This window comes from Bombus vosnesenskii, unplaced genomic scaffold (genome assembly GCF_011952255.1).
Source record: "Bombus vosnesenskii isolate JDL3184/JDL3185 unplaced genomic scaffold, Bvos_JDL3184-5_v1.1 scf7180000013348, whole genome shotgun sequence".
Lineage (NCBI taxonomy): Eukaryota > Metazoa > Arthropoda > Insecta > Hymenoptera > Apidae > Bombus > Bombus vosnesenskii.
The window spans coordinates 28,495-48,010 of NW_022882984.1; the positions used below are offsets into that span (position 1 = coordinate 28,495).

At 39.9% G+C, this 19,516-nt stretch overlaps 1 protein-coding gene across 1 annotated transcript; it reads left to right on the top strand.

Annotated features, from left to right (window-relative positions):
• Positions 1 to 3,709: 3,709 nt before the first annotated feature.
• LOC117236326 lies at positions 3,710 to 17,081 on the top strand. The gene is made up of 4 exons (XM_033499165.1): positions 3,710 to 3,867; positions 13,106 to 13,321; positions 13,964 to 14,253; positions 15,962 to 17,081. Exons 1-4 carry the CDS (start codon positions 3,862 to 3,864, stop codon positions 16,254 to 16,256), a joined length of 807 nt encoding a protein of 268 aa, XP_033355056.1. The 5' UTR covers positions 3,710 to 3,861; the 3' UTR covers positions 16,257 to 17,081.
• The last annotated feature ends 2,435 nt before the right edge of the window (positions 17,082 to 19,516 follow it).

Here is a 19,516-nt window from a genome sequence, read left to right on the forward strand (position 1 = left end):
CATTTTGTTCTACATTTTGCAACTTACTGTCACGCGTAGAGTAACATCCTGTCGATTGCTTCTCCTGTCTGGTCCAGAATTTGCCACGTTCAAGTACGCTTTTTAATTTGTCAAACTCGCTTTTTTCGAAAAGGAAACGTCGTAAATTTTATTCCATATTTTCTTCTCATTTCTTCGTAAGTGATCGCCTCGTGCCTGCTTTTACATAATTTTCGATTGCACTCTGTATATTATTATAATTTATATCGAACGAATTTTTTTAACGAAATCGGAAATTTTGGTATTTGATCGATTATGAAACTTTATGAAATCGAACGAAATAGATTGATACGACGAATGATCATTAATGCGGAATTGTTAGAAGCGTGCCTATCAAGTATCAAGAGGCGTCGTTAATTTATTGTTTGATCGAATTTTCGTGAAATCTTCGAATGGCGAAATACGAAGCAAAATATTTTTGTTGCTCTGCAACTCATCACCAAAAAAGCGAAGCGATGCAAAGCGGCGCTTCAGCGTTTTGCGTTTGTATGACAACATTTAGTACCTGTGCATCGTGACGTTTATCATTTGTACGCAAGTTGCGTTTCTCTTGGTGTGACGACAACCACAAGTATGAATAAACGATTGATTTGTAGTAAGGATATTTGCGGAAGATATTAATAAACACGCACAATTAATAAACTCTATTTATATATTACATTTTTTATTATATTTCAGTCGTGTTCAAGTGGAAATAAAATTTTACACAGGTTCCGCTGGTTCCCTGTTACGTACGTGTACTTTATCCTTGAAATTACTTCGAAGAGCAGCCATTCCATTTAAAGTTCCTATAACTTTTGCTATTTCAGAATTGCAAATTATCTTGAGAAAGTACAAAACACAAATCATCTTTGCCCTTCGAAACTAACGTACTAAATCTCCACACGATTTCGATACGATTGGCAAATAAATGATCAAAGAAGGAAATGATGCCCTTCTGAACGTACAATATTAAGTCAATATTGATTTATACATACGCAGTATTAATTCTAATTATTATTCCAATTAACGATACGTTGAACTTTATACCGTCCAGGATCTTCACCTTGCTCGTCTTAAAGAACTCTCTTGATAAAACCAATAAAGTCAACTAAGCTATCCAAACACTCTTCCGCCCTATCTTCTTCGTCCGATCTCCCTAAATCCGCCAAATCCAACCCAAACAATTCCTCATTATCCGGAATTTCATTTCCCGTAATTCATATTCTTTTCGCATATCTAGGAAATGGTTATAGCCAGCCTGAAGCATCGACAACTAAACGTTCCACATCGATCCCAGCCACAAGTTCATGACGTGACAACAAATTTCGAAGAATCCCACAGGATCTACCTAATTCACCCCAAGTCAAACACATCGATTCTCCGACCCCTAATCACGTATCAAACTTGGACAATCCCAGAAAATGAAGATCAACACCCAGAAAATAAAGGACCGGAGGGATGTCTATTCGCGCGAAGATCAATCTATCAAACTGATTCGACGAGTTTACGTTCCCGTTTCTTTCGATCGTTTGAAACGTGCCGCGTGTCGGGTTTTATATTTTTCGGCTTTAGCCATTTTCACGACGATCCGGCGCAAATTCGTCAAGAAGAAAACAGCTAGTTTTGCCTGCACACACAGCCTAGCCTGAACGGGTTGGGCATATCGATCTCGAGAGAGGCAAAGATCGTCCTGCATGAAGCTTTCTGGCGGTCGAGTGGGGTGTCAGGGGCGTACCACGGGGCTCGACGCCACCTGCCACGACCTTGACCTACGGGGTTCCTCTCGCGCCGGCGTCACGTCCTCGCCCTCTTCCATCGCAACCGCTTTTCTCTCTGTTCGGTTTCTTCGACGAATATCCTGAATCTCTCGTCGCATCTCGCTCCTCACGATCTTCGAAACGTCGCATTTCCATTCTTTATCCTTGTCACTTTCTCTTCAAACGCCTTTCTCTCGTCCATCAACCTCTTTTGTGTCGCGTGTTGCCACGATCCATCGTCGTGCTCCCTCCGATATACCGCCTAGTTGATTCACAACGGTTCGTTTTGTCGTTTCTTGTCGGCGGTGCTGGCTCTTATTTCTATTTCGTTGTGTAACAAAACCCGGACATCTGTTTGGATTTTCGGTTTTGTTGCCCGTGGTTTCAGATGGAGAGTAGCCTTATCGGAGACTGATTTTTTAGCGCTCTATCGAATGCCAGGAGAGTCGATGGGGTGGTTCGTGCGTTTGACAGATTTTTCCGGCTCGTGCGATCTTCTTTTTCCTTCTGCGCTGTAGCTCTGTTTTTTTAGTTCTCGTTCTTTCGATGGCTTCATTTTTCGTGGAGCTTTAAAGGACGTTCGATCGGAGGTTTCGTGTCATAGCCACGTTCGACCGGTTTGTCGATTCGAGCTTTTTTCCCATCGAGTGCGTCCTCCCTTTGTTGTTGCACGAGTTTAATTTGTAATTTCAACCTTTCGTCAAACTTTCTTCTTGTTCTTCCCTATTTAATTGCGTAATTTCAGGCTTCGAACAATTTCGATTTCTGAACTAGATCGCAAGAATTCCTTCGTTAATAAGGAGAAACCAGCTTCGTTCGTCCGGCAAGCTCCCTTTGGATCTCCTTTGCAGCCATCGTTATCGGGAAAGGCGAATCCAAGCACTCGAGAAATTCTGCATCCACCAGCCTTTTCCCATATTCTCAATCCGCCAACCTTGAGAGCGTCCTTCCTCGAATCTGTTGTGTTTCCTCCGTGAATCGACTTCCAAGCTTTGCGTGCTTCCGTCTTCGACCGACGAATTGCTTCCTTCGCCTGCTCTATTATCTTCGTCTTAGCATTTAAGTAACTTTGCTGGAATTAGCGATAGGAACAGGTTAGAGACGATCGATCTGTTCAATCGCTTGGATGATCGTTTCATATTCTTCTTTGATAATAATGCAGAAACTTTGGATGCATTCAATAGAGTATTGTCATCTGTAACTTCCTAACGTTCGAAGAATCTAATCCTTTTCTCAGATAGGGAAATAAATTTGATCGAAGGCTATAGGAAATGTAATAACGACCTTTAACTAGGCTTGAAATATTTATATCGTTCCATATTTTCATGGAGCATGTTTCATCCATTATTATTGAATATTACTACGACCACTTTACTCTGAATATTTGTAACATTTTATCGCGATACATTGCACGCATTGCCCGCGTTAAATTTCAGAAATGCATAAACATCCGCAGTCGATTAATCATTTCATGGCGTAAACAAGCATCTCCACCTGAATCGGAAGTTTCAATCGCCACCCACCCAACCCTCCTCCTATTGTGCAACAACCCCGATAGCTCAATTTTTGCCTCGCGGGTCGAGCTAGCCGAAAATAATGACTGCTAAAGAATCCACTGCTTACTCTTCGTTTGCCCAGTGCTGCTCGAACATTCCACCGTTCTATCAAGCCCTATCCCTAGCCACGTCCTATTAGCCACTCACGTCTATCCACTAACGATAATTCAAGCAGCAACAAGCGTCGGATCGACTTTAACGATAAGTCTCGTCGCGTAACAGCAGGGATAAATCAAACTCTTGGCGAAGAACTGGCGATGCTGGACCCTTTTCGCCTCTCTCTAGCTCTTTCTCGCCCCGAAGCACGGCGAAACACGGCCGTCCATCCCCACCGGCGCCGAGCTACCGGACCGAGGCAACCCCCTCCCCCTGAGCACGCTGCTGTCTCGGCTGTCCTGACGAGCGGAACCAGTCGCAGTTCGAACCCCGAGGAGACCGACCGAGGAGCTTATATCCTGGACGTCGACAGCAGGCACGACGCTGATGATCGTGCCGAAACTCTTGGCCATGAGCCCGCCCTCGGAAGCATGCAGGTGGGTGGCCTATGTTCCACGTTCGTCCGAGACTCCTCGTGACCCGAGCTTCTCCGATCGCTGTTTCTACGGGCTTCTTTTGCACGAAGTTCAGGTGCATAGGGGTGGAGGGAATGTTTCCAGGCGTTCGAAGTTTGTTTCATAATATCTCGGGTGGAGGTTTTCGTATTTTCCAATTTTCTTTCGTTGCTAATTGAGGTGCGCGGGTGAATAGGGATAAATAGGATCGAGGATTTCGCGAGTGCTTCGAGATTTATATCGAAGTATTTTATTATTACCGGGGGTTGCAAGTTTTGTTGTTTTGTAATTTTTTTTTTCTTGTAATTACGAGTAGGATTATAAGCAATTACACGTAAATTTTCGGAAGCTTCAAGTGCGGTTTTATAATATGTTATGGTTGCTAAGGTGGAAGCTTTGGTATTTTGTAATATTCTTTCCTTCGTAGTTGAGCTACGTGCGTGGAAATACATAGGATTAAAAGTTGCCACGAGTGCCTCGAGATTTATAACCGAATATTTGATTACCACTGGCTTGAAAGTTCTGTTATTTTACAATATTTTGTTTCCGTGATTGCGATGCGCGTGTATGGATAAAATCACATAAAGATAGGAATTTTTCGAGAGTTTCAAGTACAGTTTTATAATAAATATTTTATCGTCGCTAGGGTGGATGTTTGAGTATCCTAAAATTTTATTTCTTTTATAGTTGAAACGTGTGTCTGTGAATATTGGTAATCAGCATTGGGAATTTTTCGAGGGAAGGTTTTGTGTTGCGATATTTTATTAAAACTTCGGGAATTTCAATGTTATAATAATACGATCGTGGTGGTTTAGGCGAGATGAATATAGCGATGAAATTTATTTAAATTTCATCGGTACAACGCTATGATTCAGTTTGCATATTTTTTGTTACTTTTTAACGCGATTTCGTGGTAGATAATATATAAATTACGAAGTGCTCGGGACATTAGAGCGGTTTGAATTAAATTGTTAATTATTTAGGGTTAGCTTGATACGAGCTGTCTCGTGTTTGAGACAAGTTCCCCTCCGTCGAGTTCGCGGAGAAAGTTCAGAAGTTTGTTCGAGTTTGTCGTTTAGTATCGTTGCTCGTTTTCCACCCTCGATTGTAATCTCATTATCCTGCAGGGTTAGGGTGAATTATCTTCCGTTGAACCATGAGACGCCTCTCGACCAGGTCTGCAAAGTTATTTTCTAAATATTCTTTTCGAGGATATTTATTAAAAGCACTCGGTTACTTTCCTCTTAACCCTTCAAATTCAAAATTCTTGCAAAAGAAGTAGATAATTCCAATTTTTTAACTGATTCAACTACGCTTTTCGATAAAGAAGTTGATAATTTCCATTTTTGCATCCTTTCAAATTTTCAAATTTATTCAAATTTCAATTTCAAATTATTTCAATTTTCAAATTTGTTCAAACGCACTTAACCATTCGAATTTCAAATTTTGAAAGAATAAATCGGTTATACAAATTTTCATATTTATTCGAATTCGCTAGTCGTCTCTTTAAATAACAAAATCTCCTGCTTCTCGCGGATCTCGCATCTTACGTAATATTTATTTTTAGAAATTTCTTATTCTCAAGGAACAAAAAATATAATCGTACCTTTTCAATAGCGAGGAAGCTTGTAAAGAAAGCTCCCGGAATTTCCACTCTCATTGCCTCGATTCATATCGAGAAACTCGTCTAATTTCCGAAACAAACGTGCTAACAAGTAACGGCGACGAAAGGAATGAATTTCCAGGGTCTCGATATCCTGGATAAAGCTGGCTGTGTAAAAATTACGGTGAAACGGGCAAGTGTCTTCGATAACGACGTCCTTCGATCGGTTCCCTTGGCTTCCCTTCAATTCTCGGTCAATGTTGCACAGATTTCGAATGAAAGGAACACTAGTTCGTTGTGGCATAATGAGACCCTTCGCCATTTTCGACGACAAACGAGCGAAATAGCGTCGATGTTTCGCCTTTCTTTTCAAAACCTTCCAGCCGTTGATGCAGGGTTGTATGTAATGATAACTTTAATTAATTTTTTCCGTGGTATTTTCGTCAACGACCCTGTCGTCTATTATCAGATACTTTTAGAATTATCGCGAAAAGAAAAATATATCTGTATACGTATTGTTATACAGGGTGGTTGGTAACTGGTGGTACAAGCGGAAAGGGGGTGATTCTGAAAGGGGGTGAACATTTTTTTTAATTTTTTCTTTTTTAATTTTTCCACCGAGACAACCATCTACAGTGAGATCCCTTATAACGAGATGAGATAAAGTGCACGCGTACCGAGCGAAAATTCAAAGTCGATTTTCTCGAAAACAAAGCCTCGAACGAAAAATTGTTATTCTATATTTTCGACTTCTTTTTTCGCGTAGAATCACCCCCTTTCCGCTTGTACCACCAGTTACCAACCACCCTGTATATATATTACTCGCTTTTTTATCTTTTCGATCGCTCATTCAGCTATTTATTCATTTTTATCGACGGGAAGAATGAACGAGAAACTATTGCATTTGAAATAAAAATTAGGTAAATCGGTTACCAGCAAATTCTAATTGCGATGATATCTTGCCCTCGTACCGAGAAACCAGTTTTGAAATCGAAACCACTCGACAACCTTCTCGTCCCCGATTCAAAGGGCAAAGGTTTCGATTAATTTACATCAGGTAACCCTTAACTTTTCCACTAACGTCACATCAATCCGTTTGATGATAAAGTTTGCCGACAGTTTCGCGTCAAAATTAGTAATCGAGTAGCAACGGTTTTAATCGTTAAACTATGGAAATTTCATTTTCTTCTATTTACTGTTGATAATAAGAAGAAAAAAATGATTCCAGTGGGATATATTCGACGAAAGCAAACGTGCATGTTCTTTAGCCAACGGTTAAAGATTAAACGAAAGGGTGTTACTGTGTACACGCATGGAGAGGCACTGTGCGAGAAAAAGCAACCCGCTTTTTACCTTTCCCTCATCGACCGTGCCATGTCAAGGCCGAACAAGGCAAGATCTTTCAGTCACGGTCACGAACGTTGTCGTGTGTCCGTAGGACTCGCTCTGCAAATCATTGGCCGCGATTATGGCTTCGCCTTTCAACCCCTGGTTACCTGCCTCCGAGAAATTCTTAATGGACTGCGCGAGTTGTCGCTAACAGCTGAGCATTTGAATCGCTCCTTCGCTGCTAACTGCTCGAGATAATTTACTAATTAAGAGAACATTTCTTTAAGAGCCGGTAGAGCGTTGAAAACGGTAATTAGTTTAAGACAAAGGCAGGGGGCAGTTGTAGGTAGAAGTCGACGACTTTAATAAATAGAGAATGTAGTTGATTAATTGAATTTTTCAAAGAAACGTTTCGATCATAAATCAACGTTGCGTTTTTGACAAATTTTTCAATATTGTGCGCATTCTCTGCATTTTTGCATCTTTGGATTTTTTATAAACGCATAAACACGCGCGGTCCAATTATAACTGAAATACGAATAGTACAAAATAGTATTTTTCGGGATACAAAAATTTGTTATTTACCTTTATACGAGTACCTTTAATATCGTAACAAATATTCGGTTTAAATTGATACCGGCAGCGTACGAAACACGAAATCGATAAACGAAAGGGGAGTACGAATGAATGCACTGCAAATGTAGCCGCATTGTAATTGCAATATGAATTGCCATTATAAAATTGGGCCTTCGCTTTGTAAGCGAAAGAAGAATTGTTCGAGCATGATGGGGCGTTTTATTCGTTTTGTATTGTTTAGTCGATCGCGAGACTCGTCGAACGAGTTTGTAACCGAGTAACATATTTAAAAATCCAGGCGAGTTTTACCCAAGATACTGTCTATTTAAAATTCAACGAAGCACTTTGCCAAACGACTTCACATCTACATTTTTTAACGCTAAAACCAGACTGTTCCAGCGGTTAATTCGTAATGTTTCATATCGAAACGTATAGATTTAAAACGATGCATTTTTAGAGATTCGAATGATTTTTGATAAAATACAGTGGCACTGTACGGTATGAAACATAGAAATCGGTCGTTACTAATGAGGATTCGTTGGAATTTTTCAGCTCGACCGAGATGTCCGACTAAATGATATTTATGCGCCAACGAATTCTTCTCTTCGTATATACTGTTAATAATAATAATATTTCTTTCTTTATCTTCTCCATCTTTTTCTGTTAACATGTTAAGAAATAATGACAATGGAAAGAGGTAGTCGTAATTGTAGAATATATATTTATTTATACCTAACACGCGCATCACATTCGTAAAAAGTTTTTGTGTGGGTTCAAACACTTTCATGAATCACTGTAGATGACGGTACGTAAGTGGCTATAACATACTGTACGTGAAGAAAATTCTCTGTTCGTTAGAAACACGTAAAAAAAATATACGAGCAGAAAAGAATGCATATTTCATCTCTTTTCATACTAGCGTCGCGTCGGGTGTTTGGACATTCTGCATCGTGTTATATTTTACGCAAAAAGGATTTGGATCGCAGCCAGATTGTTGTTTCATTCAAATTCTGTCGCTGTGCTGGCCGCAAATCCGGCTTGTACGCTAAAAATGCCACGAAATTTTTCATGAAACCGGTTTCAACCACTGCACACAGAACAATACAAAGAAACTCGTTTCCCGGTTCTACCTCTAAATACGTTCTCGTTATTCAGCAAATGTTTGCACTAAAAACTCTTCTATAGGATAACAATCGACAGCTGCTAAATATTCCTCGTCCGATATAAGCCAAACTCGAAAACTTCGTGTCATTGACAAAATTATAAATAAATTCCTTAAGAGACCTCATAGGCTTCGAAAGGATCCAATAGACGTAGTCAATTTCATAGCTATCGTTCTTAGACGAGCATAGTGATTCGCGAAAATATTTGAACATTTGCCATGGAAAAGTTTTATAAATCTTCTTAGAACGTGGTTAATTTTGTAAAGTGAAATTATAGGGCATCCTCTTGAAAGTAGAAAATCAGAATAGTCGCTGCTATCGTATAGAACGTAATAGTTGACGTAGACCGTCGAAGGAATTTCTTCTAAGGATCGATACAGGAATTAAAAAGTTTGTAGTGGTTTTGTAAATTTGAGATGCGATACAATTCCGGGGAAGTCGCTCGATGAATCTTTTGTTTATATCGCGTTCTCGTGTTTTATATCCAAATACATTCGATGATCACCGTACCATTTTTTATGGTTCTTACATTCCGAGCTGAAAATTTAGCAGACAATCCTTTACGAACTCGCAGGACGAATCTGAAACTTTTATCGTAACGTTCTCTTCCGGAACAGGTAGTTCGTTTTTTTTCCAGCCCCTTTCATGTTTCTTTATCTCCTCTTTTGTTTCTTTCTTACACGTCCACGTTGCCTTCCGTGGAATGGGAAAAGCTGTAAAAGAAGCGTCCAGCTTCATTAGCTTCCTGATTGCGTTCTATCGATCTGCATTCGCATCGCTTGTCGGACCAAGCGGCTTTTTTTACACGAGGTCGGACTAATTATACGCCTGTGGAAAAAAACGCTGAACAGGATAAAAATGAACCGATAAATTTACGTTATAATCCCATTAAATGTCGCTGCTCAGAATCGGTCGTCGCGTCGCGGCGTCGTGAATCGCTCTCATCGTCCAGCGAACTCGTAGAATGACTGCACAATGTATGTATTCTGAAATATGGAGAAACAGTATTATCAAACAGTGAATATTTATACAAATTTATTATTTTCCAAATTTATTCGTTTGATTTTTTTTACGATGACAAGAGTAAAAAAATTCAGGTTTCCCTTACAAACGAGTTATCCGCTAGTTAAGGTTTAGTGCTACGAAAATATACTTTTCCATAGAATATTTTTCGTTTTAATTACTTTCATACAGGTTTCGTACTTGGATCGTTGATAACGATTCTAACATCGATAGGAAACTTTTGCTCTCCTTTTATCAATCTTTTATCGAATAAGAAACTTTCAGTAACGCAAGCTTATTTTAAAGATGTTCTTAATAAGCGCGCATTCGATTATCGAAATGTGATCGATAGGTAAATAATGTTTCCCGAAACGGTAAAGGATCCGCTTTTACGTTGGCGATATCGAGGAGCAAGAAACGAGGAATATCAGAGGACAGAAAATTAAACCAATACTAAAACAATAAGAAAATAACCATCAAAGTAGAACCGATAATTTTCCCTGAAACGTCGAAGGTTTTTCGATTTTCGAAATCGAATTGCTTGGCAGTTTCTCGCTATGACGATATCCGCTACTGCCAAGGTCGTGAAAATGACGCAAAAGTGAATAATGAAAATGACGTTCAAAGGGCGAGAATCGGATTGTGCCCTAAGAACACGAGGCCGCTGCTTTGAACTTTGCACTTTTATTGTTACACCGCGATAAATATTATCTAGCGAAGAATTCTCGGCCGAAAGCTTCCTACGTCATCGTGTTACAAAGATACGTGCGTGTTAGCGAGGCCTTCATCGTGGCAGTTGTAAACAGGCCTTAATAAAAATCCGATCGAGTATATCGCAGCAAGACAAGCTATACCCGGTCGAAGACTTTCCAACTTATGCTCGAGTTTCGTGGTTCAGGAAAATTCTCGAAAAGATTTCTCTGTTCGCGTCACATGCAATTATGGATTATTAATAACGATATCGTCAATTAAACTTTGATATTCTTAGCCACGCACGAACCACACAGACCGATATACCGTATCGGGTATCGAGTTAGATTAAAGAACCAGTTTCCTCCGCTCATACACGCGTGAAATCTTCGATTTCTCTATTGTGTTTGAATTAAGTAATTGCAATTTCTCTTCTTCCTGGAGATAGTTTTAATAAAGGTGTCTGGTTAATTTAATTAGCCATCCGGGTAATTGTAATTTATAGGTGAAATGAAGATCGCGAGAACGTACTTTGCAGGGAAAATAAACGAGAAATATCCTTCTCCATTCGGTTCGACGTTATTCTCGGCTGCGAGAAGCCTCGAAGGTTGTTTAACGTTGCTACGATCCACCTTCGAGTTCTCTCGAGACGATCGGAAACACGGAACGAACGCTTCTTCGATTCTTAATCAAGTTTATCGATTCGTAAAGCCTCTCGTACGGTTTGTACAACACTTTTCGGTGGCCAAACATCTCTGTTATCTATCAATTATTCGTACACGTGTCTCTTTCAGTTTACTATTTATTATTTGCGAGAAGTTGTATCGCTTCTCACTTGCTGAAAAATTTACGGAAAAACGTCTAATTCCTTTTACCAAAGTTTCTCTTCTTTTTCACCAATTTTACTTCTCGATTTGGAAACACGCGATATATTACGATAACACCTTTACTTATGCACGTGCCTCTGCCTTGCGAATAGTCGGTAAACGTATCAAACGCGATGATCGTTGGCGATGACCGATGAAACAGGCCAAATATCGCTGGAATCTACGCGAGCCTCTCGTGGAACTCCGTTCTCGGCGTTCGATCGCCAAGTCTCCTGTATTTCCATATCTCTAACATCTTGTCGCTTGATATTTTCTGATATTATATCACCTGGCTCTTTCTGACCTGTAGTAACAAGCTCGTCGATAGATGATGCGTCGGTGAATAATTAGCAGGTGCGTCGATCGAATTTTCACGTTTCCAAAACGGCCATGAAAAACGAGGCGACGTAGGCTGGCGATCGAATTGGAACGCTTTCGATGAACGGACAATGGAAATAACACGAAGCCTCTCCTTTTGTAAACCGATAAGCCGAATCGAGCTTTAGTTCTGTGAGCAGCAACTTCCGTAGAGATGAAAACTTCATCGATCGTTCGTTCGTGTGTACAAACAAAGTAATAAATCCAATATCCAGCATTTTTCGAGGCAAATTCAATCTTTTATTGGCCGTAATCTTCTCAACTGGAATTTTGATGCAATTTTCGCATTGTTTCGATTGCGATATTATTGTAAATTTTGCAATGAAACTGTTTTTTCTTTCGTTTTAAATTACTTTGACCAAATACGTGTATAATGTTTTGAAAAAGCTACGTATGTTTAAGAATGGGATGACATAGTTATTTGAAAGATTATTCCTAGAAACTGTCTGGAACATGCTCAAATTACTCGCGCATTCATACTTGATTGCCACATTGCCCTATTTCAATTTGAAATTTTGTCAAAAATCCAAGACGTTTAGCGAGATAATCAGGACAGAGGATATAAAACGTAAAGAGTACGAGTTTTAGTCTCTGAAAGAGGAAAACGTAAATGCGAAGCAAAGATTATTAAACAAAGATTATTAAAGATTTATAACACCTTAGCAACTAATGAACATCGTTATTGCTATACGAAAGTGGCAACAGTGAAAGCTAGAGTGGAGAACTAATCTTTATGGTTATTCGATAATCATCGATTCGTTTGCAACGCGACGAGCAAATGTAATCTAACGATCGACACAATGAGAGCATATGGTGTCTTCGGTGAAATTTCCGGAAACGTCTTTGCATAGACTGTATCGTGCAAAATCAATTCGAACCAGTGACAGCACCCGCGTGATGTAAATGCAACGTGCATAACGCGGTTGTGTGCACGACTGGAATAGTATCTGGGAATAGCGTTATCGGAGCTTGAGCATGATTACGTCAGATACTGAGCAGATTCGTACACGCACGTGAAACGCTTGAGATTCTGATCTTCCAACTGCTAACATTAAACGAGCAAAGAAATACTTAAATAATCTTGGTATTATATTCTACAGAAATTATCGACTTTATTACTCGGTCGAATTTTTCTAAATTTCGCTAAATTTTTTCTAAGATCGCGTCACTTTTTAATTTTCCATAATCGCAGGTACGTAATTCGTATTCGATAAACAAGAAATTGATTTGAAAGTAACGCGGTCGTTTCGTATCGCTGGATACAAACGAACAATTACCATTTGGCAATCGATGATGAATTTCCTCGTATTTTTTATAATTCACTATCTTTTTCTATGAAGTTTTCTATTCGAATTTTTGAAAACTCCGATAGCCACAGTTTCTGTCGTTTTGAGCTTAACTTTCAGAAAAATCGTATTACTTACAGGATCGTCTAATATATCACGAAATAAATTGAATTATAATAAATACTACTCCGTCGATGCTGTTCCTCGCGATCTATGTGAAAAATTGCATAATCTTATCGATCAGAGTCTGGAACCTATTAATAATTGTTGCTGATCGTAAAGGGAAAGTGAATATTGGACAAACAGTTACCGTGTCTCGTTAAACAGAAGCCACTGAGAGAGCTGGGCCGATTGTGCCTCAGTACGGGTGAGCAGAGCAACGACGTCGTCGCGGAAGTTTGCACAGAGCCTCGTGGCGGACTTCCATTGCTGCAGGTATGGCCGAGCGACTCACCGAGGGGCGAGGCCGACGGACAGGCACAGGCATTCGTGTTTCCGGATGTCCAGGAAAACGTCAACGACAGTGGCATCGAGTCCATACAGGTAACGTGATCGAAACAGCTGAGGCAAGCGTTACCCAATGATTTTCAGATTCTTCAATTTCTATTTTAGTATTGTTGGCAGATGAAATGCATACAGTTGCGTGTAAAAGTTTTTGGCAGAGATAGATTTTCCATACTATATTCCAAAAATATATAAAATATTGTAAAGAGTTTCAACTATAACGATCAGAAAATTACGCTACTGCGAGTAAAGATTTAGAAAATATGGATTCGGCAACGGATTCGTTTGCGTAAATTGCAAAATTCGATGGCGTTAACTACAGAATTGCGACGTGTGATAATAATAAACAACGAAACTGTAGAATTCAATGGGCCAAAAGCTAAATCGTAAAATTCTACGAATCACACCGTGGAATCGTAGAATTCGAAGATACCAACTAGTTACACGATGTATCAAATTACGTAGAATTCAGTAGCAACGCTCACTAAAGTAAACGATTTCATAAAAATAGAAATCAAGTTATCCGACCAATCCTACATCAGCGATCACCGAGTCCGAAAAATCGACATAACGATAATTACCATCGATAGGCTTCAGCGTCTGAGTTTCGCGACATTCTAAAACAAATTTCATAGAAATAGCCAAACTGTAACGACTTTGTTCGTACGATTATCGGAAAAGGCGTCGCCGTCTCCGTGCGGTGTAGCCAGCACTAGCCCAGCCACCACGCCTCAACAATCCCGGCGCGCCAGTCTACTCCATCCGGACCACGCTCGACTGCAATTGCACCATTTGCATCACAATCACCATAATTCCGGGATTAAGAGTCCACCGACGCCAGACAGAACGTCCATCGACGAAGAACCTCCGCTTCCGCCCAGTCCATCGAGCTCGACTACCAGCAGTCTGCGTTCGATGCCCAGTTCTGCCAATGTACAGATGCATTCGCAAGATAGGAGACGAAGTAGCAGGTAATAGTAGTATTCGTTTCTTTCGATAAGCGAAGGGCTTGTTTCGTCGATTTTTCAACGAAAATTATGTTTATTCGAATACGTCGAACGTTCTAAAAAAATAGTTGAAACAAAGAAAAGCAATTCTAGGTCCCATGGATCTATCTTCGAGAAGATAAAACTTTTTAAATACAACCGGTTCTCGTAACAACGAGCAAAGGACGCAAAATTCGAACTTTCGTATCGATTTGTGGAAATGGTCAGCACTTTTAAGAAAACTCTACATCTGGTCTTTTTAGTTTTCTCAAGCATCGAAGCCATCGACAGCGCGTAGACAAAAGACTGCGACGAAGACAGACCATAAACGGTAGACAGGCGACGTTGACTTCGAGGTTTTTCACTTATAGAGTAACACAGCTAGCGTGCGGATCTGGACCAGCTCAAATTGTATTCTTACTTATAATTACACTTCTATTTAAATATATTTTCTACCTTACAATTTATCCACGAGTTTTCTCCGTTTACACATCGAATCACCTCAACACGATTGAACAAATTCAAAGGCAGAAAAACGATGACTTAAATCTCGCCTAATTTTACGCGAGCTACTATAATACGAAGTTTCTCTGTAATACGAAGAAATTTTCATTCGTCCGACACATGCCATAAAAACGAACTATGACGAACCTTTTGCATAAAGAAGAAATTCTCATCGTCGCATAACGGAGCTCGCGAACTTGGTCGAAATACCATCTCGTTCCCTTGGTCGAGCGATCTGCATCCCAAGATAAGTTGATATCAACGATCGTTCGCGTTCCAGACGCGTCACGGTCTCGCTTATAAAAAGGAGAAAAACCCCTGAACGTGTCTGTTCCCGATCCGTGAAATTGCCGGCAGGACGGGGCTAGAAATAATCCCCCGGGCTGATAACGGTCTGACGTCGATCTTGACTCGTGTCAAGGCGCGACCCTGGTACCATGCAAATACGAACACGTGTGCGGTTACCGCTCTCCTTTTCATTTATGCATCCAGAGATATTAATCATGGCCGTGGTATCCGGGTGATTTGGCCGACAGCTTGCTTTCACACGGAGGTGGAAATCGTCGGGATTTCGTCGCGCCCTTCTACCTCGAACTCGGAACTTTCAAAGGTGAAACCTTCGCCGAGTCACACTGTGAATCGATTCGACGGGCTGACGTTGCCTTTTTCGTTCGAGTATTTTTCAGATATGACGTGTTGGGGCTAGATTCTAAAATAAGCTGAACGTCTTAGCCCTCGAAAGTACCAAACACAGTTATTTCTATTGACATTCGCAGGCCGCGGCGTTTGAGATATCGTTGCTTTGTATATTTGTTTGTAACAGCGATATCGAACCAGTCGTTATTTAAATACATCGCAATGTCTATCGTAGTTAATGGAAACATAGATTCTGTAACAAGCGATAAACTAAATAATGGGAAAATTTTCAGATTGTAGATATATTTGAACGAACAAATTACGCGCGATAATTTTATATAAAAAGAAACATATAACGCAATCTGATTCTATATTTTTTCAGTATTTTTCCCACTCTGTATATTCCCGTTAATGTCACCGCTAACGAATTCTCCTTTTTCGCCCTAATTTCGTCTCTTCGGTTACAAAGCAACCATAATAGCAATTCGTTTGAGACAACCTCCTACCAACTATCTTCCATCGCGTAATCAAAAATTTCTATTCCAATCAACAGGTACAGCATGTTCGACGCTCTGGACCTGGAGTACGCCCTCTTGAGAGCAGCAGCCCGTGGTTCCGTGGGTCCTTATTCTCTGTCGGAATCGCTGCACAAGCTAACCTTTACCCAGAGCTTGGCATTTCCTGCGCTGGCCCGGGGTCTAGCTTCGAAACAGAGCGTGCCAACCAGGAGACCGCAGCAGCACACGGAAAGCGGGTTGAACGCGTTCGCGAAGGTGGTCACCGCTCTGGTCTTGGTTCTCGTGAGCGTGTTGGTGTTCGGTGTGGTGTACAAGTTCGTGAGAACGTGAGGATGGCTGCTGGTGCCCGATCGACCGGCTGGCTCCACGCAGGAGTTCGATCGACCGGGCACCAGTGACGCCTTCGACCAGTGACTCGTTCGGTCGATTTATCACATCGTTGTCCAATCAGCTAAAAGCTTATCGATTTCCGAATACATCGGGGACCGAGTGTATCGTAAGATAACGATCGAGTATTCAACGATAGCCATTGAATATGCGAGTAAAATTTGAACTTACGAACGAGATTTGAACTAAAGTTCAAGGAAGATAAATCTTCGCGCGTTGTTTGTTACGGGGCCTACCTTGAAGAACTATCTCTAGTCGAATAGTCGAGATCATCGTTGCCAACGTTGGTTCGCAATATCGTGGAATACAAACACGAAAGTGACGCGATAGTTGAAAATAGAACGAAACGAGGAAGCTCGGCAGAAAACAATATACCGGAAATATAGATTGCTTGGATGTCGAACGCGCGAGTCAGATGGCTAGGGAATTTCCCAGGGAATAAAGAAAGGCAAACAGAATCACGATACGGCGCTGAGAATTTTACGACACCGCTAACAAGCGTTTTTACCGGTGTGCGACGCGCTCGTTCGCTGCGGCATTTTCATGCGGGCAAAGTGCGTGTGCGAATTACGACTGTGCAAATCGGTCGATGTAACATTTCCATTTTCTAAATAAAAATCTCCCTTTTTGAATAACGAACGGCTGCGTTCGTATATAAGTAAGTGATTAGCTTGGCAAATTTTATAACAGCGAACTTTCTACCAAGTTATCGAAATTTATCGAACGCTTTGAGTTTATGGCAGAACTTTATTTATTCCAACGGAATTTTAGTTAGCGCTGGATCAAATAAACTAACGCTGTCGTTTATTCGAATATCAACTTTAATTATCTGAAGGAGAAATTGTGAAAGAAACTGAACGAGACGTTGTAGAATTAAAGAAGCTCTATTACAGTCATCTATGTAGCGTAGCAATCGAATGAAATATATCTTTAAATATTAAAAATTAACCTACAGCTTTCCTAATCTCTATTTGAATAAGTAAAATTATAGGAGATTCTACTATTCGCGAAATATTTGTTCAAATGAATAAAGTTTTGCTGTGAACTTTGAAACCTTGTCCGCGTGCGAAAATATGTCACGATATACGAAGCAAGCGCGCGTTAATTGGATACAAATCCGTGACTCTTCAAGTGCTTTACACGATTCTATCCCGATGACAATCGCTCCGACATTTAGACCGTAGTTTTAAGGGAAATCGCGGCCGAATTGCTCGCGAAAGATTTCAAACTCGCGGAAGCGCTCGATGTAATCGACGCGCCAGCATGTCGCGAACGCGACCGCGAAATTATCGAGATGCTTTTCCCGTCTCGTACGCTAAATGTCACAGTAAATACAGCCCGTTCGAGCGTTTCGTCGCTATTGAACAGCGACTTGATGTAAAATTATAAAACGTCAGAAAGTTGTCCTCTTGCGTCCCGTCGAGGCGTGCACTTTCGTAATTAAAATACTCATTACACAAATTTGTATACGTCGTTCGGTGTTGTATTGATTTTATGCTTGCGATTTAACATTCGGTTTGATTTATCGTAGAATTAAAATTCTCCTATTCCGTACGCAATTTAAATTTTCTTTTCGATCGAATAGGCTACGTCGATATCGGCGACGTTTAAATCGAAAGATTTATTCGACCTTCGTATTCAACGCTTGAATTTTACTCCTTTGGGATGATATTTTTTCGAATTAAAATTTCTACTTATTTTTAGAATTTAAACGCAGAGGAATAAAAAAGAAAGGTAGAATATAAATGTTTCGAAATTTTTGTTTCGAGTATATTACGTAAAAGCTAGAAGAACTTTTCCTGTTTACATTCTCGCCGTTTTACGTGGCATATTTGTTTTATAAGGTTTTAAATTATTGTCCATCGTTAACAATACACTGTAGGAAAGTACCGAAAGTAGTATCCGATACTGTTTTTTCATTTAAAGGTTGCTATAATTCTGACACAATAATTCCATGGAAACGTATTTCGTTCACGCCTCAAGATAAAATGCAGAGAGAAACCTTCCTTCCAGGCTTACAGATCGTCGACACTTTACAAGATAATCGTGAAACATGTGTAAACGTATATTCTATATAAAATACATATTGTAAATATACACATATACAAGTATTAACCAAGGAGCGCGTTTGATTCCTTGACGTTGTGTTGTATATTAAGCAACGAAGTTTCTAAGGTAATCGTCGCGTTGCAGGAAAAACGATGCTGTCGTCTTTTTTTTTTTTTTTTAATGTAAAACATTAAAAATGTATACATTTATGCGTACCGTGCTACGAAGCAAAAAGGAGGAGAGATGAGAAAATTTCTACCTTAATTGAAAGTTCTAAGACTTAATATGAAGTCTTGATAAAATTAGAATCTGTCAAAGAAAAGAGAATCTGGTCAATTTTCAGAGGAAATATTTTTTCATGAAACAAATGGAAAAAAATGAAATCGTTTCGGATAGAATAAAATAAAAAAGAAAAAATCTTACTTATGGCAGGATGATCACGGTTCTTGTCGTCGTAGAATGTAAACGTAAAATCGATATAACCGCTGTAATCGTTTCAGTTCTGATTCCGGAAAAGATTCCTTTTCCGAGAGGAGGCTGTTTTCGTCGATCAATCGCTTCGTATTGTACAAAACTTTCGAATTTATTCAAAGTAACATTCTAAATAAAGTCTTTTCCAATAATTCATCCAATCATTTTTATTCCTTAACATCGACAATAGTCTTATTCGATTCGTTGGCACTTTGACTGCCACGTTGGTCGTTGGTGACCGGAGCGTTTGAACTTTTTACGATTGTAAAAATTGAATGAAAATTGGCAGTCAGGGCATTTTGAATATAACCGATAAATAGAAGATACTTTGAAATAAAAAGTGCCCCATTGAGCGATTAAACATTTTTATCAGAACATCGATAAAAAAGAAAATGAGGACAAATCTTGCATCTAACGGTACACTGTGTTTGCATCCACATCTTTGAGGGGTAAACTACGAATATTATTATAAACACAGCTTAGAAAATAATCGTAAACGCTGCTTTATGATCGTATAATATAATTAAAGTTAGAAATGTGAACATATCTTACTATTATATACAGGGTGGTTGGTAATTGGTGGTACAAGCGAAAGGGGGGTGATTCTACGCGAGAAAAGAAGTCGAAAATATAGAATAAAAATTTTTCGTTCGAGGCTTTGTTTTCGAGATAATCGACTTTGA